The sequence below is a fragment of the Athene cunicularia genome (assembly GCF_003259725.1).
Source record: "Athene cunicularia isolate RWA chromosome 3 unlocalized genomic scaffold, athCun1 chr3_part1, whole genome shotgun sequence".
Lineage (NCBI taxonomy): Eukaryota > Metazoa > Chordata > Aves > Strigiformes > Strigidae > Athene > Athene cunicularia.
In genome coordinates, this window is record NW_020799097.1 from 59,027,175 (window position 1) to 59,052,030 (window position 24,856).

At 36.9% G+C, this 24,856-nt stretch overlaps 1 protein-coding gene across 7 annotated transcripts in view; it reads right to left on the reverse strand.

The window, feature by feature from the left end:
* The window catches only part of PTPRK (protein tyrosine phosphatase, receptor type K), a 321,847-nt gene that overhangs the window by 23,608 nt on the left and 273,383 nt on the right, over positions 1-24,856 (reverse strand). Inside the window, exons 13-18 of one of the 7 annotated variants that reach the window (XM_026845144.1) lie at positions 12,366-12,501; positions 11,202-11,243; positions 9,025-9,054; positions 5,363-5,523; positions 3,212-3,247; positions 136-147 (exon numbers count right to left, since the gene is read on the reverse strand). In XM_026845144.1, coding sequence (XP_026700945.1) covers positions 136-147; positions 3,212-3,247; positions 5,363-5,523; positions 9,025-9,054; positions 11,202-11,243; positions 12,366-12,501 — 417 coding nt within the window. Of the gene's footprint in view, positions 1-135; positions 148-3,211; positions 3,248-5,362; positions 5,524-9,024; positions 9,055-11,201; positions 11,244-12,365; positions 12,505-24,856 lie in introns of all 7 variants that reach the window. The other 6 variants (XM_026845145.1, XM_026845150.1, XM_026845146.1 and 3 more) reach the window with 6 other exon arrangements.

Consider the following 24,856-nt stretch of genomic DNA (forward strand, 5'->3'; position numbering starts at 1 on the left):
GCCTCGCTAAACTGCCTAATAATGTGAGTGACATGCAGCAGTCACTTTTTATTGTAGTGTTACCCATATTAAATCATACACATTTCAAACCACCTCAGGATTTTCAGTTCTCCCCATTCCTCGCAGTATACTTACCAGTAATAGGCACTTTAACCCATTGAAGCAGCAAAAAACAATGAGTGAACAGAACATAAGAAATTTATTTCAAGACTGTATTAGAAAATGACTAAAAGAAAATGACATTAAAAGTTGTTAAAGCTTCACAATAGCTAACAATGAAAGCCGTTTAAAAAATATAAGGGCTACATTATTATGCCATCAGTGTAATGATAGGGACTTCAGAAAAGCAAAATTGTCATACTAACTTAGTGCTAATGTACACAGAATGGATAGTGGCATTAATAACCTATACATGAAGAAAAAGAAACCTAGTACAGCTACAAAGTAATAAGAGCTTCATATAAAATAACATGCTCTATAATTTAGAGCCCATAAAATTCTGCTCATCTCTAAATAAAACAGAGGAAAACTGTTTTGTGATGCTGGGCCAAGCAAGGGCTACATGGAGATGGGAGTATGATCTAGTGATCTAAATGATCTAGTTTCAAAGGAACAAGCTTATGGGTACCCAACCCCTTCTACATGCCCCAAAGTTTGTCTACTTCTCTGTGATATTTCAGTCCATACAATGAAAAATATTACCTTTTCCAACTAGCATTGCTCTGCCCAAAACACCATTATCAATAGATAGAAATGCAGACAGGAACTATTAAACTGTTCTTTAATTAACCCCTTGTCCTCCCTGTTCACAGTTGCCTATGTCTATGTCTACCACTGTGTAGTAGCAACACACTGATTTTTGGGATATGCTTCTAGCCTAAACGAGCTATTAGGAATAGCTTGACAAGTATCACCAGATAGTACCTATTTAGCTTGTAAGTGCCTGAAATAAAGCTAGAAGGTACGTGAAGATCTTATAAGAATTTCAGGAAAAGGCTCATTTTCTACAAGTCCATTGATGTAATTTTGGGAAGTATTCCACATTACTGAGTCTACCCCTTTGCTCTTTCAGGCACTGGTGCTATTTCACCACCCCTCATGAACTTCTCAAACAACCTGGTTAGGTTTCCTTGGGCACAAAGTGGAAGGCTCCAGCATCTAACTCCTCTGATGGTTATAAACTTTCTAAGACACTACTGTAGTCAAGAGAATGGCATTTGCAACATTATCAAACGGAAATGGCAAAATATGACTTAATAGATCTCCCACAGCATGAGTACACCCAGCTTGACAAAGACCAAATACTACTCACAGACAGTGATCTGCTGTCAGTCTCGGAAGACACTTTACATTAAGATCTGCAAGGGCTCCTCCTGAGTAAATTTTAAATTAACATTTTCTATGAACTATGAACTAATGGGATTGAAAATACCCTGATAGCATGGGCAGAGGGCACTGAGTGGTAAGGCACCACAAGTTCTTCACAAGTACAGGATCAGATTGTTGTCTTGATTATTTGGGAGACAATGCAAAAATCAACAAGGCAAATTAAACAGTGAAAACAACATACCGTATGTAGGAAAGGGAAGTCAAATATGTAACTACAAAATGGAGTAACGGACTGGGTAATGATAACTGGGATTTCAGCAGGTAACTCAATGCAAGGCAGCAACACGAGTGCAATAAAAAGGACAAAATACACTTCAGATTGCAGGAACACTACAAGTAGGGCTACACTACAGATGGGGTTACCTATTCCACTCAGCTCAGCATTGAGACTTATTCTAAGAACTGTACCTGATTTAGGGCACCACAATTTAAAATTCGACCTACAAGTTGGAAACTGTTCAGAGGAAAAGAATTGTAAGTTTAGAAAACACCAGCTACAAGACGACAGTGAAAGAATTGGGTTTCCCATGACTAGAAAAGAGCAGTTGAGGACACATGAGCCCTTCAATGGGTAAAAGATTGTTTTAAAAGGACAGGAGTGTGTCAATTCTCCATATTTTCTATGAGTGTCTCAAAAGGAAATGAGTGGCTCAAAAGCAAATAAAGATTTAGCTTAGATTAGTCTAGGTAAGAAAAACTAGGAGTGAGCAGTAATAATACTCGGTAGTTAGTACCCAGTTAGTAGTAACTAATCCTCAGAAAATTGGATTTGGGTTCCAAATAATACCAGTATGGATCTGAAATTTATTTAGTAGGAGTGAGGCACTGGAACATGCCACTGCAAGCATAGAATTCGCTTCACTACAGATTTTTAAAACACAATAGACAATCAACTGTCAGAAAGAGTCTATATTATATTTTATATATATATATATACATACATATACATACATATATAATGCCCCTTCTCAAAACAGAGGAGGGATTAAATTGTCTCCAGATTCCTTTAAGCTTTACTTCTAGGAATTGAGTTTTCAATTTCAGCTTATATTCATGTTCACATCCTGATATTTGTCTTTTATCCTAAAATAACCTCAGCAAAGTATTACTGCATATTACTGCACACTGCGTTTATCAAACCAAGAATTCGGGTATAAATTATATTTTTATCTCTGTATTTAAAAAAAAAAAAACCAACAACCCTAAAACATGCATTTAGTGTTAGATGTGACATAGAAATAAGCAGCCTGGCCACTCCCAACCTCTGTTCTTTTAAAAGTAAGTACAAAGTTGAAAAACTTACTAGTTAAGGTCAATTGAAATATGTAATTAATATAGGTATGTAGGAATATTTGTACATAATCTACAAAGTTGTTTCTTTTTGGATATTACAGAATTTTTTTCCCTTTCTGTTTTTCTTTTCATTCTTGTTAGTTAGAAAAGCTTTGGGTGCCAAGTAATGCTAATATGGATCTGAATTTTATTTTTACATATCTCTTAACAGAGTTCTAGTTTCACACATCAGTTCATTGGAACTCAGTTTGAATGCTCTGGGGAGAAAAGTTTTATTATTTTCCATTTACCTATTTTCTGATTTATTTTTCAGTTAGCATTGAGCAGGAATAACTTCTTAATGAGTACATAAAATAACTTTTATCCTAAAAGCAGTGTCATTTTAATTCTGAATTGATAAACTGAGTGTAGAGTTATTTTCTGACAACAGCATAGCTATCTTTTACATGAAACAATCTGTCTCAACATTCAACCATGCAAGGAGACAAAACTCATGCAGGAATGGATAATGAAGGACTAGGGTCCTCACCTAACACAGCTGTCGGCACAAGTGGATCATTGGGCACTGTAGGAAAACAAAGCTCATGAAGAAATATACTCCCCTCAAATTGTTCATTTTTAAGAATAAAGACAATATACTTCAGATTATAACTAAGAGATAACTAAACCCCATTAATTTTTCTTACAACAGAAAACCAGAATGAATACACAGTTCCAGAAAGCATCCTGAATAAAAAAGGAATGAAAAGGCAGTGATTTCGGACTTCAGAAATGTAATGGTAAAGGCAAAGAAATTGTTACTGAAATGAAATAAAGGAGACATTACATGCAATTTAGTTTTTGAAAGGGCTCCTCCTTCGCTATTGTTCTTTTGCTTCTTAATATAGAACCAACTCCTTTCCTTTAAAACCCATCCTCTCATGGAATACTTGAATAGTTCATCTCAAAATAAAATGCTATTTCTTTAAAGTCTTCCAGGTAATTTAGAAAAATTATATGCATATTTACAGTTAATAGCTTTTTTTATGTGCAATGCCAAAGATACTGCTCTTAATGAGTATAGGAAAAATCACAGATACGCACGTTTTAATAAAATTCATGCTATTTTATCATTCATTACTACAACTAGAACCATGCGGAGACAAATGCGCTGTTTCAGAGAGAAATGGAGGAATCTAGAATTTGGTTTTGTTCCAATCTGGAACAAAAATTTAAAATATCAACAGCTCTGTGACAAAACTGAGCTCCACTCCTCAAGCAATCTTCCTGAAAGTTTGTCACACAACAGGAAACTCCAAGTTTGACAGGTTCTTTGTCTCAGCACAGATGATGGTCAGGAGAATTGAATCCTCCAACACCCAAAAAATCACATATCTAGGACGCTAGAAAACAGTGATGCCAAATCTCTCTGTCAGCCAACCAGGACAGCTGTGGTAGCTGGGGCTCATGGGCTCTTGGCATCATGTCAGTCCATCTGCAAGGCTGACCAAGTGGTTGGCAGTTTCGGGTCACTAATAACCATGTGAGTTCCTGATGGATATTTGCCTGCGATCCACCATAACTTAGTTCAAATCAAACTGTCTTTGCAAACCTGCCCCCGTAAATTTGAACGCCAGTAAGACATCAAACTTTGGAGAATTTTCAAACAGTTTCAGCCAAAGCTGTGTAGAGAAACTCACAGGCTGATACTAAACTCCCATTTATAATTCGTTATGAGACACTTAAAGTGTTAGCACTCTGCAGTTAGTGAGCAATAAACCCTCCTCCAAAATCCATTTCCCTTATAACAATCAGGAAAGAACTTAAGAGCCATAAGGGATGCATTTTGCTCAAGCACGGTAAGCAGTATGGGAGGCAAGAGGAGGCAGATGGAGTGCCATCCCAAAAATGTGGCAATTCAGCAGCAGCTCAGGTTGCTCAGACCTGTTTAAGGCCAAGCCACAAGTCCATGTGGCTGTGAGAAGGTCAGGTTCCTAGCCAGCTTCGTGGCAGAATTGTGTCCCTTTGGTAACTTACATACTAGTTTTGAGGTATTCAGAGTCCTACGGCAGAGTATCTCGCTTTTGTGCAAGGCATAGTGCAGATGCCGGCAGGCAGGTGTGCTGGACAGGGGTAGCTATAATGCAGACACTTAACACTCAGAAACCCAAACTGCCAAACTTTGTCAAAACCAGACAGCTGGCAAGCCTACAAAAAAAGGAATACAAATATAGAGCAAATTTGCAGATATATTAACAAGCTTGTTCCTGAACTTCACAAACAGCAACGAAAATTGTCAGTTTCCTTCTGTTATAATGTCCTTGCTGCCAAAAGAAAGACATTAATTTGGACCTCATATTATTATTCATTACAGACATGGTGTTATGCAGTAATATTTTATGTGTTGGTATTAAATATCCTCATGAGGGAAAACTCAATTTCAGATTTTAATTGAGATATTCTAGAAGTGAAATATTTTCCTTAGAACAAGTATCAATGCATACTGAAAGTACATGTAAATATTTAAATAACTGGCAAACAAACCAACAAGGATAACATACGACATCTCTACTCAACCTTTGGGTTTACCAGTGTTCCTAGAAAACCTGGAGATACCAACAATTTTCCTTAAAAAGTAGGACTATTTTCCGTGTTTCTGTATTCACCTACACTCCCGAGCATCTATCACTGCTGTACTTACATCTGGGGCTGAAGTTATGAGAGTCCATAAATGTGATTGAAAGGGGATCCTCTGCATGCAGGGTGCTCTGGTCAGCGTAACTCCTATCCATTGCATTCACCATGTGTGTCATCTCCTGGCGGGTGGTCCCCATGGCATCCTTGCGCTTCTTCGCAAGTTTGCTGCCCAGCCAAAAAAAAAAACCCAAACCACCTTAATATTTGGTGAACATTGATGTCTACAGTAATCAATATCTATAATCCCGAATGACTGAAAAGTTTGGCTGATTTTCCTGTGTACAACTTTTCCAGCATGAAATTGATAAAACTGTGCACCCTGCTATGTAAGAGTCACGATCATGTGTTTTCTGTACACACACAAATGCTGTAATGGAAGTGCTAACTTCTGTACCCTGGTAATATTTTTTTTTTCCTGCAGAGTAATTACACTAATATAAACAAATTAGAGAATATAATTACATTTTAACTGAAATGATAAATAAGAAGCGTCTGTGCATGCAGTTTTATCAACCATCTCAATTTAAATCTGTGTTATGATTTTATAAATGGATAATTCATTCTCCTTGCTTGCCATGTTAGGAAGAAATCATTTAACCTTCTAAATTACTTTGTTAGTCAAAAAAATCTATAAAATAACAAAACCCCCATAATTATTTGCTATGGAATCATATCACTTCTTATGTTAAAAGTTGTTCTTCCCATTCAGTACACAAGATACAACATGATACCACACTGCGTTCCTGACACTGAGCTCTGGTTCTTTAAAAAACAAACAAAACTTTCTTCACCACCCTACCCTTTCATGCAATTTGGGAACATCTTAAATTTTGAAATTAACAGTCTTACAGTCTGTATCACGTTAAACAGCAACCTAACCTGCATGACTAAAACCCCCAAATTAACAGCCAATGACTTTAAAGTGCACACTTCAGAAATATCTCTCAATTATTTCCTTTTGATGAAAAACTGAAATTGATTTTCACTGTCTCCAGAAGTCAGATGGAAGCAGACAATATACTTTAATTATCACTTATAGCCTACTACTCTTAAAGCATGTATCTCAAGTCGTAGGAAGTATGCAGAGCAGCACGAAGCACACTTGGTTCTGCAGGAATCTGACATACATTAGACTGTTCTGAAATCTACCTCTTTTAATCTGAAGCTGTGATTGCAATATATAAATCTGTTACTACATAGCAGAGAGACAATCATCACTGAAAATACTGGGTTCTTGAAAATGCATGTTTAAAACACAGCTTAGCTTCACAAGCTTTTTCTGCATAAAATATCATGAAATAACTGTTTAGACAGTGTTTATCTTGCATTTCTCTGACTAAAAGGACTGCTTGCTCTTCCTCTGTTCTCCGATAATTTTTAATATTCTTTGCTGCACTCTAACAGTAGACAAAAAGAATATTAGTGTAAATTATCCATCCATTTACTTATTAAGTCCTGGGAACTTCCACCAGAAAGAACCTACACCACTCTCGAGGGCAGGAAGCGCTTCACAGTTTTGCATATTTAAGAAAATGTTAGAGCATTGTTTCTTGAGTCAGTTCACGATAAGGGGCCACAAAGTAGGATATAGATGGACAAAGCACTCCTGAGAATAACAAAGATTCTTTCACCAATCAGACTCATCTCCTTATTTTGTTGTGTCCACCCCACCTTTCTTTTCCCCATTTACAGATAGGCTAGTTGGAAAATTACAACTCAATAACCCCCTTGCTACAAAAATCCCAAAGGTGGTCTCTAAACCTACCATTTTTTCACCAAACCCTTGTTGTGTACATGACAGTTCTGTGTGTAACAGTTCTTCAGTGAAAACTAAAAAACCACTAACTGTTGGATGTTCCCCTAAAATACTTTATTTTATATATTTACTCCACACATTCCTATTTATTTAAGAAAAGTTTGTTTAAGTGATATTATGGTCAAAAAAATGAAGACAATCCGAACTTCCAGAAGTGAAACTGCTTGAGCTTTATAACTGGTTCCCAATACTATCAAAGCTTTTGCAAACCTGGCAATTCTAGTTCAGACTGTGGGTTTTTTTTAAGTTTTAAAGCATTTCAGATAGTCTCTGTACACTGAAGATCATCTTTTTTAATGCCACCTCAGAAATGGAACAAAAAGAATATTACATCTCATCTCTTGACTATATTAAGTCCTTCTCTGAAGCATCATTTTGTAACAAAACTTGCTACCTACCCTAAATAAATCAACAACTATTAAGGCTTTCAAGTTATTAGCTTATTACAGTAGCTACTTTCTAATTCTTATGCTCTGCTTCAACTCCTAAAAATGCCTATTGTGTTGCAGCACCACAACCCAAAGCTGCTGGGAAATGGGAGGACAGCTTTATTGTTCAAAAGCTCCTGGCTCCCTCGGGGTTTGACTATTTCTTTTTCCTTTCCTTTTTTCCTTCCCTCACTAGGGGAAAGGCATATGCAATCTATGCTTCATGATAGTTAAGCAAATCGTTAGGTTAAGGTACTTGAGGCTGACAGAAAGTGTAAATGATTCTCATTATCTGCTAAAGGATCCAGTTGGATGAACCTGAGCAGGTGGGTGTTTCAGTGGGAGCTAGAGGGGAAAAGTGCTCCATCATAGGATGAAACAGTGCGGTTAATTATCTCGAGCTGAAGCAATTGTTATTTAACAAGGAAATTATAATTTGTCACAATAAACTGGAGAATGGCAGGTAGCTAAACCAGCTTAGGGTTGGGTTTTTTTTTGTTTATTTGTTTGTTTGTTTTTAATTTTTAAGTTTGGTTAAAGAAATCAACTAATCTGCTTAAAAATGTGGAAGACCATCACTATCAGGCACCACCAGTTCATCAAAGCACTTGAGTGCATTCTTAGATCCCCTGTGAAGTCAAGAGCTCTATGAATTTATTTAAAATTAAGGATGTGTGTAAAACTGTTTTGTTCAATCACAGCCAAAAATGCTGCAGCCCCCACAAAACCTCATTTAGTCAATATGTATAAAAAAAGTAAATTTTGCTTCAATGAAGCAAAACTTTATGCAAACCAATGTCATAAACTAAGATCCACACTTTAAAATGTGTATGCAAAGCACCTCACAAGCAATAGACGCAGACCACGCCACAATAAATATTTCTGGGGGGGGGGAAAAAAAAAAAGGTTGGTACCACAGAGGCAGATGTGTTGCTCTGTCATTGGTAGGGCAGAGACGTCTTTATAAAGGTCTGGCATCTGCCTACAATCTGCATAGGAAAAGTGGTGCACAGGATCACTCCTGGTAACTGATATGGTAAGAAAGAACAATTTGTGATTTACAAGCACAGTTCTCTAGCTAGGAAATGGGAAAAGAGTTTTTTTCCTTAGTGTGATATGTTGCTGTGAATCATAATGCAAATTAAATTATGATTACAATAAACTAAAATGATAGCTATGGAAAAAAACTAGCAAAAAGCAAAAGTCTCAATATACAGTTAGAAATACAATATCCCTTTAAAAAAACCCCACAGGGTAACAGTAACAGAAACAATGATACAAGCGATTTTTCAAGCCTGAGAATAAAGGAAGGTAACTATCAATAAAACTTTAGGAAAATTACAGAGACCGTTTTTCTTTTTTAAAAAGGGATACTGCATCTTTAAAACATGTAAAATAGTAAGTCACCCGTATTCTACTTACAGATAGTAGGAGTAAGAATAGTAGCTCCTCCTGGCAAGCAAATCACAGACAGTGGAAAAAGAGAAGCAATGGTGAATGAAAAGCGTGACTCTGTCACATTCAATAAAGCAGAGAAATGTGCGTTTAAAAAAAAAAAAACTGAAAAATTCGTGTTTCTTTGGTTAGCATTTCATCTTGCTCATGCACAAACTAGCCTTACTTTGCCATGCAATTAAAAAAAAAAAATACACTAGCATATAAAAATGATTTGTTTTTTAGAAAGATCACTGGAGAAAATTACATGCTGAGATTTCATTTATTGCCAAAAAATTTGAAAATTAAATGGATTGTGTATTTCAACATGCAGTTCAGCATAATATAATGATTACCACCTAGATGTCATGACAAATGAACAGCTGTGTACAAATCTTGTGCAGTAAATATGCTTTTTACTTTTCAGTTACAAAAACTAAAGATTGCCTTAATAAATACATTTATTCAGAAAACAAATTTCATGTATTTCATTTTAACATCTTTATCGGTACACAGGTGTATACGTATATGTTTGTATGCATACTGTGCGTAGCTATATGAGCACACACATCTTAAAGAATGCACGTTTACAAAAGATATGTGTGTACTGACATATATACCACACATTGCCTGAATGCAAACATATGCTTTCTATTTTAAAATCTTACAACTGGAAATGCTGATGTAGTCATGCTAAGCATTAAAAACATGGAAGGTAAACAAATGGAAGGAAATGAAGGACATTTGGAAATAGTCCAACAATGACTTAGAAAATAAAAATGGCATTGCTTGTTAAAGATGCAGTATCCCTTTTCTTAGCTGGTTTGATTAATCCAGTAAAAGTCTGTAAGAGCTCTTAAGAGCTTCATTTGGGAAAACTTCAAACCAATTTGTACAAAATGATCAGGCAAAGCCTAAAACATCTCGAGCTCGTGGAAAAAACTGCTTAGTACTCCATTTTTCAATAAAATGTAATGCTGCATTTAATCAGATTGAGATAGTGATGGTAGTGCATACAACTTAGTAAACCAATGAAAATGCAGAAACCATTGTTTCATTGACTTTTCTGTGTAATAAGCGGTGATCAATTCAGGTACCAAAAGGGATACTACATAATGGATCACTGAATATGTACACTACAGAAGATGATTCAAACGGATCGGTTTTCAGTCCCACAACTAAGTGAAGTGTGTTTATGTACGTGTGAACGTGTCAGGGTTTTTACAACTGTTCCTAGCTTCGTTATGTGGATTGTCCTGATTCACTAGATGGACTGAATTAACTCAGGTATACAAAGGTTTTCTACATTTTTTTAACGGACCTTGACTAAAGCTGGTATTAAAAAAACGCTGCCAACTTTCCCTAAATGGGGTGGGGTGGTGGGGGAAATGTCACACCTATAACATATGCGATAGACAACCAATTAAATTATCATAATGAAAAATTGCCAAACATTAAAGATTCATTAAAGAGGTTAATTTCTCACCTATTTTGAATATAAAATAGTAAAGGAGTTTAGAAACGTTATACGCTTTAGAATGATGATCAAGTATCATTCCTAAGAGGGTACTGACTTCACAGGTTCAAGAAAAGGGAAGAGGGAAAAAGGGGAAATTTTAAGGTATCATTTCACGGACATGATTAACTTACTTTTATCAAACAATTCAACATGGAAAGTACGAGTTTAAAAGGACTCTGAATGCAAGCGGTAAAAAGGATAGGAAAAGTGAACATATTGAATTTTAAGCTTTTTTTTTTTTTTTGTTACCTGCAAAGGTAGTCAATTCCGTCTGGAAGTGACTGACAATATATAGTGGTAGACAGTCTCTCTCTCTCTCACACACACGTGCACACACAGAGCCTTCTCTTATACATAAGGGGACCACTACAACACGCACTGAGAAGCTGATACTCCCCAGCACATACCTTGCAATAAAGCTATAAAATCGAGATTTCCTGAAAGCTGAAAAACAACTTTTTTCTTTTCTAAAAGTTGTGTAAATGAAGAAAATTGGCTGACTGCGTGTCTTTCTTGCATATGATGAGTTGCACCTTTCGCATATGTGTTAATTCTCAACCACAGAGGTAAACAACAGAGAAAAGTAAAAGCACTTTTGGGAAAAATCACATATGTAGCTAACTAACACAGAACACTATAAGCATACCTAATGTTTCTAATGCAGACGTTTCTTCTCCAAGTTATATATCTCCAGGGATAATTGTAAAGAGGCAATAAATTAAAAAAATCTAATGCAAACCAGTAATTATAACATATAGAATGATCTTAGGTACAATTTTATTTTTTTTCTTAATCTTTAAAAATAACAGCAAGCTGCATTTCAGAAGGACATTCGCAACATTTACAAATATACTTTTCATTAAGATTTCTGCAAAAGGCAAGGGAACGCAATGCACACACCACTGGAAGACAAGGGTTTCATTCTACCCAAGAGGAATCAGCTTGTGCCCTGAAAAGGGGACCTGCCAGGGAGGGGGTGCACAGAAAGAGGGGAATCTGTTTTGATGCTATAACTATAGATTTATAGAGCCATATGATGAACTTTTATGCCAACTTAAAAGAGTTGCAACTACTGGGAAGTCAAGACTTTTAAAAAGTGACCAAGTAATAGGGTAGCACAATTTACTATAGTCGGGAGCATTTGGATGAAGCGTTAGCATTGTACAGTGCCAGAAGATGGCGATATTGATTACTGGCTAAGAAAGCACTGAAAAAATTAAAATTCATTCAAATTAATACACTTTTAAACAATTTCATGCACTAAGGACTCGCTAGATAATTTTACAGTGATGTGGTATGACTTTTAAGAAAAAAACTCCAGGTTTACAAGAGCATAAATAGAGGTATAAAATTACATTATTTTGCAAGTAGGATAACATACAGATACAAATAACTCATTAGAGCTGCATATAGAAAATCAAATTCATTAGGTGATTACAACATGAAAAGTGCAGTAAGTTATTCATTTTTTTAATTTTTTTTTTTTTTTTTAAAAAAAAGGTTCCATGAATTTCAATTGCATCCATTTTAATATTCTGCGCATTCTTCCAGCTGCAACTTAAAACTACTTGGAAATAAATCTGAGAAAATGTATAGCTATTGGATCTCAAATATAAAGAAATCCTCTCTTTAAATCCACCATAAGAATCACAACAAAACCAGCAGGAAACACAAAGAACTCATCCAAAACTTGATGTGAGCTATTGGTCCTGAAACTTTTTGGTTTTTTCAAAGACCTATAAAAATACTAATTTTGTTATTGTCTGATATGGAGGAAAAGAAGAGGGATCAGCACAGATCATTTTCTTACCTTTTTTTGACGATCAGTATGACAACAAGGAGAAGTAGGATGAATACCAGAATTCCAGCACTTATTCCTGCTATTTTCACCACTCGATCTGTTTGTTTAGCTGGATCTGGAATCACCTCAGGTTCTTCTGTTGCTGCTGCTAAATGAATCAAAAAAGAAGTTGCTTAAATGTGTAAGCAAGAAAATCATAATTGGTGATAACTTCCAAATACGTATGTGTTTTAATACAGTAGCCAGAATACAGACAGGTGTCGTGTTTATACATCAACACAGATGTATATAGACACCCTATAAATTTCAATCTATATGCCATACATTTGCAACACCAAGTATATGACTATATGTGTGTCTACAGGTGCATGTACATACATAACTCTACGTATACAGAAATGTATATGCATCTGGATTTCCAAACAAGTTACTGTATTAAAAAGCATAAGACAAAGCAGAGACCATCTACCTACTAAATCACCATTACTTCCTTTAATTTTATTTTTTCAGATATTAAATATGGAATGTTTAACATCGACTAGTGAGATTACTTAACTCACAAACACTAAATTAAACACTCTTTTCCAAGCCACAGCTGGCACCTCAAGTTCTAGTCCTTCTCTCCTTTGCCCAATTTCAGTCCACCTTTGTATATTAATTCTCTTTACAGCATCTGGCCTGAGATCTGCATTCTACTGGGAATTTTGATTCTCCAAATAAGGTCATCCATAAAGCCAAGCCTAAAGTCAGCAGTAGTTTTACTTCTGTATAGAGGCCCTGGAAAAAAAAAAAAAAAATTGCTGTTCTACACAGAGATGAAATCACTCTAACACAGCTGAGTGGGCTGAGGCCACAGGTTACAGCAGAGAGGAAAACAGAATACATATGAAAGTGCACAGCCGTTCAGTCTGCACCTCTTTGTATCACAGCCTGGTGTACAAAGGATCAGGAACATGGGGTTTTCCAGCCTGGCAAAATATCAAAAAATATAAATAGGTTTCAGCCAGGGGTAAAAATCCCATGAGGTGTTTACTTGTAAAATAGGAAACGGCTCTTCAATTCTCTAGTTCTTACTTTCTAAGGCTGTGGCTTAGCACTTTGCCTTTCCCCTGCTCACAGGCATGGATGGGTATGTGTGTTTGCTCTCTTGTTGACCCTTCTCTCAGTCTCTGCCCAGCATGTAGCAGATGCCACTTAACCTCTCCGCCTCACAGCAGCTGCACGTGGAGTAGTTACAAGCTGCTGGTATCATCATGCCTATGTCCTTACACAGAAAATGTCCCTTACTCTGAAACTAGGATGCTTCTCAACAGACCACCAAAACAAGCAGAATGAAAAACAAGGTGAAGCCACACCGGAGAAAGACTACTGCTCCCCTGAAAATCTGCTCCACAGGCCTTTCAGAAAGCCAGTGTAGTCACTACCAGGGATAACTAGTATCTAATACTTTCCGGGTTTAACCATGTTACTCAGACTATTTGGGTTCCATGCGCAGGAACTCATATTCTCTTTTGAGGGAGGGATCATGCTGCTGTTTAAAAATCACTCTTTATTACTTGTTTCTGTAACCTTCATCTCAGCAGTATCTGAACCACTAAAAACTCACCCTCAGAACAACCTTCTGAGTTAGGAACGTGCTCTTTTCCAGACACCCATGCGAGAGCTAGGCAGACAGTGAGAGATCTGGCAGTGCTTTAATCATAAAACCTAATCATCATCATAGACTTCATCATCATAATCATCTCTCCCCTACAGCTTGAACTCTATCTGCTGAGAAATACTAAATGCTTCTTCCTTTGTGTAAATACATGCCTGCACACACACTTGCATGCATAACCTGTGTGGACTCAATACTATCTATTTTGTTGGTGTTATGTGTGTTGTTGAGGTGTCTAGGGGTAGAAGTCAGGATCGAGTAAGTGGTGTGTGTACATGTAGCTGAGTACACACAACACATACTCACACACAAACTATAATTAATGCCAGATACACATCTGATGCTCTCTAACAGAGGGAGATGAGGTGTAAGTGGAAGAAGGTGGTGTTTGAGATTCTCAATACTTGAAATGAATCAACTCCCAGTCTACTATTAGCTGGGCTGGACGTGACAATTATGAATGATCATTTGATAAGCAGTAGAGCCAAAAGGCAAATCAGTAGAGTCAAAAGACCAAACAAAGCTAAAATATAAATGGCTTTATATGCCAATGGGAAAAACCTTCATGTTTGCTCCACGGGGCAATAAGAAACAGCAAGGACATGGGAAGGGTAGAGAGGGAAGCATGCAGGAGTGGCATAGTTGCTGTGTCTGGAATCGCCATGAGTACAGTTTGAGAGCAGCTGGATAGCTCTGACCTAGCAAAGGTAAGAACTACACAAGCTGCAAAACAACTAAGGCTTGAGCAAGCGATTTAGTTGTGTGGATGGAGATTTAAGGCCAGGTTTTTGAGAGATTTCAAAATACAAATACACGGATTGGATGTGACCTGAAGATGCACTTCAAAAGTTGAAGGCTCAAAAATACACCCAAAAGTACAGGCTTTGAGACTTGATCAGGATAGTGGTATTTTCGCAGGAGTATTAGTGAGAGATGAAAGAGTAAAGGGGAAAGAATGAGAGACCTGTCTCACACTTTACTGGAGAAAGGTAGGACCCTTATTCCTTGATAGAGCAAGGTACATCATAAGTGCTTTTCAGAGTCATGTTTAAAATTATTGCTTGGCCACTCACAATGATATTTCATACAGAAAAGTTACCTTAGAGAAACAACTATACCCTTCTCAGAAAATCTTAAGGAAAGGTTACTGAGGGAGTTTACTTACTCACCTCACTTAGGCACTGGTGTTTCATTATATATTTTGTGAGAAATGACTGTTTGGATCATCTGTGTTCAAAATGCAGCTCTCTGTCCAAGTTTTTAGAACAACAGTGGAAAGCCAGGAGGATATCAACTGCTTGTCCATTTATTCTGGTTTCCTTACACTAAGGGGTTTGTTTAGAACAACAGTGGAAAGCCAGGAGGATATCAACTGCTTGTCCATTTATTCTGGTTTCCTTACATTAAGGGGTTTGAAGTAAGAGGCAGTAACTCATTCCATGAACTTTAATCCCGCTTATGAGATAAAGCTGGTACCCACTAGAGATGTACCATGAAGTTCTAAATTAGTGGAGTAAAACTTTTTTGAATAGTCATAGACTAAGCAAGCATATAACCAGTGGTTGGGCCTCATGTGTCCAAAATGCTAAGATCTATGGGGAAAACACTACCCTTCTCCCCAGTATTAACAGCAAAATTTCTTTTGACTTAAATGAAGCTAGGATTATTATATGTATGTTTCCAGCAGCAGATGCATTCTCTAGACTAAATGTTACATTTGGGGACCATATGAAAGCAATTATGGATATAAATCGCACTGTAATCTATTATTTATGTGTATGTGCATTGTATGCAATAAGGTATATTACGTTGAGGAAGGCATTGAATGTAGTATAGAATCACTTAATGAAACTTATGACTTTGGAAGTATTTCATATTACTTGTGCTTTAATTTTGATAGTTCAGTGTATTTTAATAAGCATGTGTGAGCTTAGACATAACACAACCAAGCACAAAACCACAGAAAATGTGCCTATTTAACATTAAAAGTGTTAAACTTTTAAGCCAGTGTCTCTTGGTTGCTGATTGCATAAGGACTGTAGCAGCAAGAGAAATTCCCCCACAACATCCTTCTCGCTAAATTGGAGAGATATAGTAGTTAAAAATTGAATTATTTTGATAGTTGGCCTTAACTACCGTATATTTCCAAACAAGGTAAAAATAGTCTAAAATAATTTAAATTATAAAAACACCTGCTTTAATAATTCCTAACATTCCTTTTTTAGCAATCTAGTCCCGCATTCCTTTCTTATATCTTGAACGGCAGATTGTGTTAATAGGTAATTTAGTGATCTGAAAAAGAACCTTGTGTGGTAACAGAATGGTGATCATACAAAAATGGACTCTCTATTGGCTATTAATTACTTTGGCCAGTCAGTGTCAGTTTTTACAATATCCTTGCATATTACCATGTTTTTCACAATTTGACCCTGTAAATCTAAGAAGAGATAATCCTACAGCTTTCAACCAGTGCAAACTCATCTTGCATAAAATTTGCAAGAACAGTTTCTGGTCTGAAACAGAGAGTTAACTACATTTTTTCCCCTCTGTAAGAATAGCTGCCTACACAGAAGATTTATGAGATGGACTGGGAGAACACTGGATTTAGCAACTTATCCACTCGTCTTTCTTCTGAACTAATGAACAGTAACAGCAATCATATTCCACAGTTACATTCACAAAGTTCATAAAATAACTCGATCCAGTGATTCTGGCTCTGCACATTGCCAATAATAGTCACCATATAAGAAGTAATTTTCTTTGTTTTCATAGATACTTGAGGACAATATTCAATCAGTTGACTTCCATGACCAATAGCATGAAGTTCAACTATGAACAGAACTAAATTAGGCTAGGATTGCTAACAGTCTCAGGGACAATAAAATTCTGAAAATTGGTGAGGTAGAGTCCATCTCACTCTCACAATTGCCTCATGTACTTAATGTCTCTAAATATTTTTAATCACGTTTTTAATCAAATACACCTAAAAACCGAACACCCACTTCTAAAATTGAGTGTATGCATAATGTTCATACTTAATTCTTAAAGTATACCGTGGCATAAGGAATCTAGTCACAGCTCATATTGCTTTCCTGCCTTACCCTTTCTTCCGTGGTTCAGAATTTACACACAGCCTTGCAAAATGGTCAGAGAATTTATGAGACTCAGCACAAAATCTATTCAACTATACCTTCCTATGGAGATGGTGTTAGAATCAAGCTAATGATATTCTACTCGCTCATCCAGAAAAATTATTCAAGCAGAAAATTCTGGTAGGATTTCACTGGGCTGCTTATATGGTACCAACTAAGAGAACAGCCAGCCTCCTAAAAGACAGCTTTTAAATCAGAGGTTTTGAACAAGATTTTATACGTAACCTTCTCACCATACCATTTGACTCTCTTAACATTCACAGCATTTTATGCTGGGTTTCCTTTGTGTGAGTGGGGGAAGAAGCTCTGTTTTATGCATGATTAAAGCTGCTATTTTATTACACTGCATTTTCTTTGAATGTTAATTTCTGTTCATGGCAAATCTTTGAATTCTCACAAACTGGCATTATTGCTGCATAGCTTGATATTCAAAAAAGCTCTGCTCAAGATAATCTGTTCTGCACCTTTGTTATGTGGCATTCAAAAACTTTTAATTAAAACCAGGAATGACGTTTGAATGAGTTCAACAAGGTAACATCAGGATAACATCAAATGAATCTGGAGTTTCAGCCAGTTCTGGAGATATGTCAGGCTACCACCTGAGAAAAGGGCTCTTTGAGAAACTACGCAAGATTCTCTGATGAATATTTTCTTTTAGACTGGTCTGCCCTGTGTTTTAATCATCCACCCAGAAATACCGTTCTGTCTCCCTCAGATTTGTTTTGTTTCTGCTTTGCTACAATGATAATCATTGCGCAATTAAGGAATTTTTTAGAAGTCTGCAAGTTAATTAATAAATTCAAGTTCAGAGAGAGAAGATCTGTAATCCCTTTTAGCTTAATCACGTTTTAAAAAAAAGACTCAGCTGATTCTATTTGATGAAAACACTTGAATGCACTTTTGCAGAGACTGGGGAGATGGGATGTGCAATTTGTTCCAGTAAACTATGCACATGATTCATGAGGTCTTAGAGATTTCTTCATGTGAGCCAGTTTGGCACACTGCTGGCCTCTCTTTTTTTCTTTTTCAGGTTAAAAGCTGGAGACACATTGACAGGGAAAGGAATTCTCCCTTCACAATTCTCCCTTCTCTACGTCGTCCAAAGAGCTTACCTCTTGGAGTACAGCTTCTGAGAGATGAAGGTATGCCAGAAATTCGCTAGAGTTTGGGTACATCTAAGCTGTTGCTTACAGGACTAAATTACAGCTTTTTAGGGTAGTATTATTAAAAAGAAAATTTATATTTGATTATGAATTGAAAACGTGATTCCCTGAGATATGCTTTGAAGTGTCAGGTTCATCCCTGTCACCATGGTAACCAGGGTCCACAGCTGCCCCAAGGAAAAGAGTTTAACAGGCTCTGCTGGTGAAAGGGGGGATGCCCGGCACCACCAGCCTCTTTTCCACACCCATCCTGAAAGAGAAGGCTAGTGAGGTGATGCTTAGGTAAAATCTGCTGCCCCACTTTGTGTTGCAACATACTGCGCCCATCTTTGTCCTCATGTGTGTCCCTTGCTGGGGGAAAGGAGGAGGTGTCACAGATGCTACCAGCTATGTCTAACAGAACGGGACATGACAGGGGGTCCTGAAGGCCCCAAAGCTTTGGGGTATTAAAAGTTAAGCCCTCATATGAAAAAAAAATTAGATACCACCATGTTCTCTACGTAAAAGGTCATTGCTACAGAAATGGATAGAGACACTGTTCCATGGGTGCCTCCGGCTCCTTCTGAAAGAACTTTTGGATCCCTCTCAAAGGATGGCTTATGTGCAAAAATGAAATAAATACACATCCAGGCTAACCTCTAGTCAGATTTGGGATGGTATAAGATGCTGTAGAAGTTAAGGACAGGAAGTCCCACAGGTGACTCTGCATACAAATATGGTACCAGGTAAACAGGTGACCACCTGCTTAAACATCCTGCTTCCAGATAATGCAGAAAAATATCCTGAACTTATGTTACTGGATGCTTTTTAAATGTCAAACATGTAGCTTATAAACATTTATATGCATTTTAATTAATTAAACAAACCAACACAGCCTATCTTGCCATTCAATGATGAGAATGCTACCTGGAAATTCTAGTATATGATATACATTTCAGGACTGATTCCTGATCGGTATTGTTAAGCCCTCACAAGTGTAGATATACATTGTTTTGATAAGCCATATATAATAATAAAAAAAAATCAACCCCATCTTTACTACTCTTCAGGACTTTCAGACCAGTTCACTGACCAGTACTACTTTGGTAGGAAACTACAAGGAAAACAGAATCAGGTGAATCAAGTGTCTGCTGCTACTAAGGACTGAAACTAAAATTAATGAGGACTTACTCTTGCAATGTTCCACTAAGAAGCAATTTAAATTCACAATGACTACTCTGAAAACAGTACTGTCCATGAATTTATAAGCAATTATGAAAGCGCTGACCTTAAAAGACTCAGAAGTATCAAGTGAAGAAACTGCTGAATCCATTTACCTCACTAGCTCTGAAGCCTTGGACATGTGCAGATGAAGAGCCAAAGCAGGAACAATGCTGAAGAGACAATGTTCCAGCAACACTCTGCTCTGCTGTCCGCAGGTCACATTGAAAGAGCAGATTAGTGCTGTCAATGCATTTCTATTACATCTGCCACTAAGACGTTCTACTTGTTCGTGTACTTTACTTTCAAAGTACTGCAAGGATAGTACTCAGTTATAGGGAATGAAGATATTCAGCGCGTTTTATAATCTACAGGTTGTACTGCTTTTGATTTGCAAGTGTTATCCTCATGCAGGAAACAGATGTTTAGTAGAGACAGCTAAGCTAGCTTTAAGTGAGCTGGCTCAGTGATGCAACTGTGTCCCCAAGGACACAAAAAGCCCTGGGTGAATGTAGATGATAGCAACTCTGACAAGGTATTTTACATAGGGGTGTAAATTACAAGTTATACTGTCAGCTTCTAGTTCAGTTATTTTTACCGGGACAGGACTCAAGACAAAAATGTGGGCTCAGGCTTCTGAAACGTCACCTCTCAAACCAAAGAGCAAACTCCAAGGCCAGAAGAACGTGGCCCTTCCCTGTCTTGCAGCAGCACTGCCCAAGAGAGCAGAGACTACTGGCTGCAGCCCAAGATGAGGTCCAGGTGGCAGAGCTGTGCTTGCCTCTGGAACTGTCAACTCCAAAACATACAGAACAAATGTTGGGTTTACACAGTGGAACTATATCCCATGGATACATTAGTCTATTCATTAGTCTGTCTGAACATCTGAAAATCCATGACACAACTTTTTTCTCCCCTCCCCTTCTGGTCTACCTTACTTTCAAAACATGAGAACAAACATTTGAAAGGAATCAGAATACCATATTTGGGGGGTTGGTACTGTGTTTTTTCAATCTTTGAAATTCCCTCTCAGATCATTATTTCAAAATTATCACCAACAGTGCCAAGGCTAGAAACCTACCCTGAAAAAAAATCCTGATCTGCGCAAGAACTCAGGTTGTAGAAAGGTACAAGATCTCCTAAAATATAAATTGCAGACAATACCAAGTGCCAGGTCTCATCCTGTACTGGTTGCATGTCTGAAATGCTGGAAAAATTAAGAGAAATACCTAATGCAATCTTCTTTTGTTTTGAAATTTGGTTAATTTTCTGTCTTGGAAAAAAAAAACAGTTCTCAGGATAAGATTTTCTTGAGCTACTTGATGCATTTCTTTCAGTACCCAACATGGAAGTAGACATCTAAAGACCCAAACCAAATTTTTTCATTCCATGTGTACTAAGAGACTTTGAAAAAGTTACGTAAAAACCAGTTGTAGAAACACATAACACGCATGCTGTAAAGTATTAGACTGAAACAATGAAATCTAAATCACTATTTCTCCCTGATTTAATGGAAAGTCACATTGGTCGAGAATGGTCCCCTAACACTCTGACCCACCTGAGCACAACCATTTAGCAATAACTTGTTGGATGTACTGTTACCATTTCTTAAGGTCACTATGATTACTTCCTGAGTATGATGGCTCTGTTGTTAGGCCTGTTGTAGCATTTTTTCCTGAGAACATATAAAGGTACCCAACCTTCTGGTAATGAGATCATTTATGACGGGTTTTTTTAGGGGGAAAAAAAAAAGTTGTGGGTTTTTGTTTTTGTTTTCCTAGTTAAGTCACATTACAAATTAGTCAACTTTTATCTACTTTCAAGTTTTAGTCCAAACAAACAGCCTGCTTTCAAATCCATGTGTTTTAAAAAATACATTCTCACTTAATGTTAGCTATAAAATTACAACTATGCAAAACACTGCATTAAGAAATTATCTGGTTTTGACAATGACTCCTATATGGCTTGTTTGTTCAAGATTAAACCTAAAAAGAAAATTACTATGAAAGTAATGCTTGGTAACAAATATACAAAATACCTCATCTTTATGTGCCTTTCCAGCAGGTAACATTTAAGAAATTTAGCAGAGAAAGTACATTATAATGTTCGTTATCATTTATACATGCACACAACATGGTTTATGGGGAAAAATATTACTCTCAAATGTCTGAAGCTCCATTTTGCTATATATATATATTGAAAATAACATTCTGTGAATAACTTCTGCTAATTTAAGCTACTATAAAATTGTAAGTGAGAATTTACTGGTAGTGTGTAGGAGTTGCAGAGTTATTACAGACCTGTGCAATTACACTGAAGGAAGCAAGGACAGCTTAACTTTCCTTCACCACAAAACTGCAAACTCTCAACCCATACTGTACTCACACTAGCGCAAAATACAGAAATTCCCAAGATGAAAAATTACCTTAGATCAAATGCAGTGCTAGTAACATTGAGATGGATTCAAAGACAAAGTCAATGAGGAGAAACAGAAATAGTGTTTCCTTCATCCCTTCATAAAAAACAAATTCACAGAGATTAAAGTTTACACAGTGCTAAAACTAGTCTTTAATAGCACACATCAGGTATTATTTGCCATTCAGAATGGCAGAAGCTGAGAAAATACACAGAACCCCTTCCAAGAAAACAAACGGTTAATTCTTCCATTGGAGTTAAGTCCCAGTTTTTCCAAACTCACATTGATTAGAGTTTATACAGTGCTAAAACTAGACTTTAATAGCACCCATTGGTCAATAGGATCCCAGATTCTTACTCTCATGACTGTCAGCCTTCAGTATTTTATTTCCTGTAAAATTTGGTACTTTTTCAAATAAAGTGAAAGAGTAAATATAAGTACTCCAAAAGAATCAAAGTTGCTTTCTTTCACATAAACTCTATTCTTCCATTTAGAGATTTTTTTTTTGCAACTCCTTCAGTTATGAGTCCACTGGGCTAGCTGTGAAACAACACAGGATGCACTGGTGTGCAACACCCATGGCAGAGAACTTTCCTTCTCTTCCCATCTGAAGAGCATCTACTCTCAAAAAGTTACATGGGTCAAAACTCTTGATGTTCTCCTGAACTCCTTAGCACTAACCAGCTGGAGGTCTGGGAGCATTTGGAAAAGGCAAATATCCTCTTCTAAACCAACTTGGTATCACCCAGCTGCACATTGCAGTAGACTGCAAGTACTGCCTCAGCCATTACCCTAATTATGCAGTTGCTCCCAAATCTGCTTATCCCAATACATCTGAAAGGTCTTATGTCAGCACTTTAAGCTAGGCCACCTGATTTTGCACTGAAACGTCAAAGCAGTGGTGCTTATCCATGCTAGTCTACCAGCTGTGATGTGAGGGCAACAGCCTTTAGCTGATTGAAAGCTTTGTTATCTTCTGCTACACCAACCGTTTGCAACACAAATGTGTTACCTAAGCTTTAAACCCTGTGTAAGAAGTCATAAGTCTGTTTATATGCCTGTTTACCACATTTGACATTTAGAAACACAGCTGTAACGGCACTGCAACAACATGCAGCTCATGCAATGACAACTGTATGAAGAAAACACATTGATGTTCACAGCTCTGGCTTGATAGCCCTTGACCACCGAGTTCAGATCAGGACATGCAATGACATTAAAAGCCTTTCATATTGTGTCATTGCCTCTCTCTCTACATGACCTTATATTACTAATATTTCAAAGGAACTTTCAAGCAGGAGGAAGAGGTGGCAGTCCTTCAGACTACAGGACAAAACATGCCTGCAAGAAAGAAGACTTGTATTGCCACTTTCCGAACCTTTGGCTTTACTTTTTCACTTTTTTTTTTCTTTCATGAAGAAGTCTTGTTGCCTTCAAACCTTAAACTCTAATCAATTTTTCTCTCTTCTGAAAGAAATAAGAGACTTTTTGTTATTTACATTATTCGAGTAAACACGAACCTGTGATAGGGAACCAGATGTAATAAAAAGCCTCCATGATTAAAGTTAGATGAACTTTTTATATCTGTTATTACACTGGTTCATAAAAAGTAGAGATGAATCAGTTTTTAATTGCACAAAGCTTACTCTGACAGAAGGCAGCCAGGCTGCAGGACAAGTAGAGTTGTGCAGTACGCAGAACTAAAAAGGTATCAGTTTGAAAATGGTTTTGTGGCCCCCTTGGCTGTGTGTTTTGTGAGTAGTGGAGCATTTAGCTGTTTTTATCCAGAGGATGAAATTAGCTGCTCTGTATATTGGATATGCCTTGGGCTGTTGCTTTCCTGGCTGGCTTCTCTGGGAAAATACAACTGTATCAAAGGAAAAGAAGAATATGTCTAGCAGAAGCTTCAAATTCACATGGAAGTCAAAATAAATTAAGCCAACTATAACATGCAAATATTGCATTATGATTTATGTAATGAGTTACTGGTAAAGAAGATTACTGTACTGGTATTTATGCTTTAAATCTGGTTTTAGAATTTTCAATCATTTGTGATCTGATTAAAATGTGACTGATTTGGAGGAGAAAATCACCTTAAATTGAGAACTCTTACAGATGAGGTAGCAAAATATTTATACTGAGGCACTGAGCTTTGCCTAACGATGTGCAAAAACAAATGTGCATTTTCAAATAATAAGAAAAATTGAATTAAACAGGACTGACATGAAAACAATGTCAGTGTTCAGAGACATAGGCTAAGACACACCTGTAGCTTATTTAAATTGTCCCTTTGCCAAAATGTGATTTGTGATTTGAAACACACAGGCCACTCCATAGTGTGGCTCCCATTTATAAGCAGGTATTCCTGATCATCCACAGCAAAAATGGCCTTTGTTCTCTTCAAGGAAGTGAAAAATGGCTTTACTTGGTGACTAACTTGATATGATTTTAATGAATGACTTGCTTCAGCTTCTTATCCCTTAAAACCCGGGCAATATTATCTATCAGCTTTCTTAGAGAGAGCTAGCCAAAATTTTCAAACTTGGGTAGATAAAGTCACCCCGACATATTCAGACAGCAACAATACAGAATACTTTCAGATGACTTGAGCACCTCGCATAAATCAGATGTACTATAATATTTTAAATAATGTTTGAAAAGAAATGTACACCTGGGGAAACATATTAGCCCATCAACACAATGAAATATCTTCAGATAAGACTTCCTCTTGCCTTACTCTGGTGTAATAACAAAACTAGTAAGTAGTACATGAAAACACAGTGCAATCCTGTAAGATCATGTCTGCTGCTTACAGAATATCCCAAAAGTAAAATTAAATACGAAACTGTTTGCATATCTCAAGCATTTAAGAAATAGAAAATGGAGAATAAAGTGGAGCAATATTTCTGAAC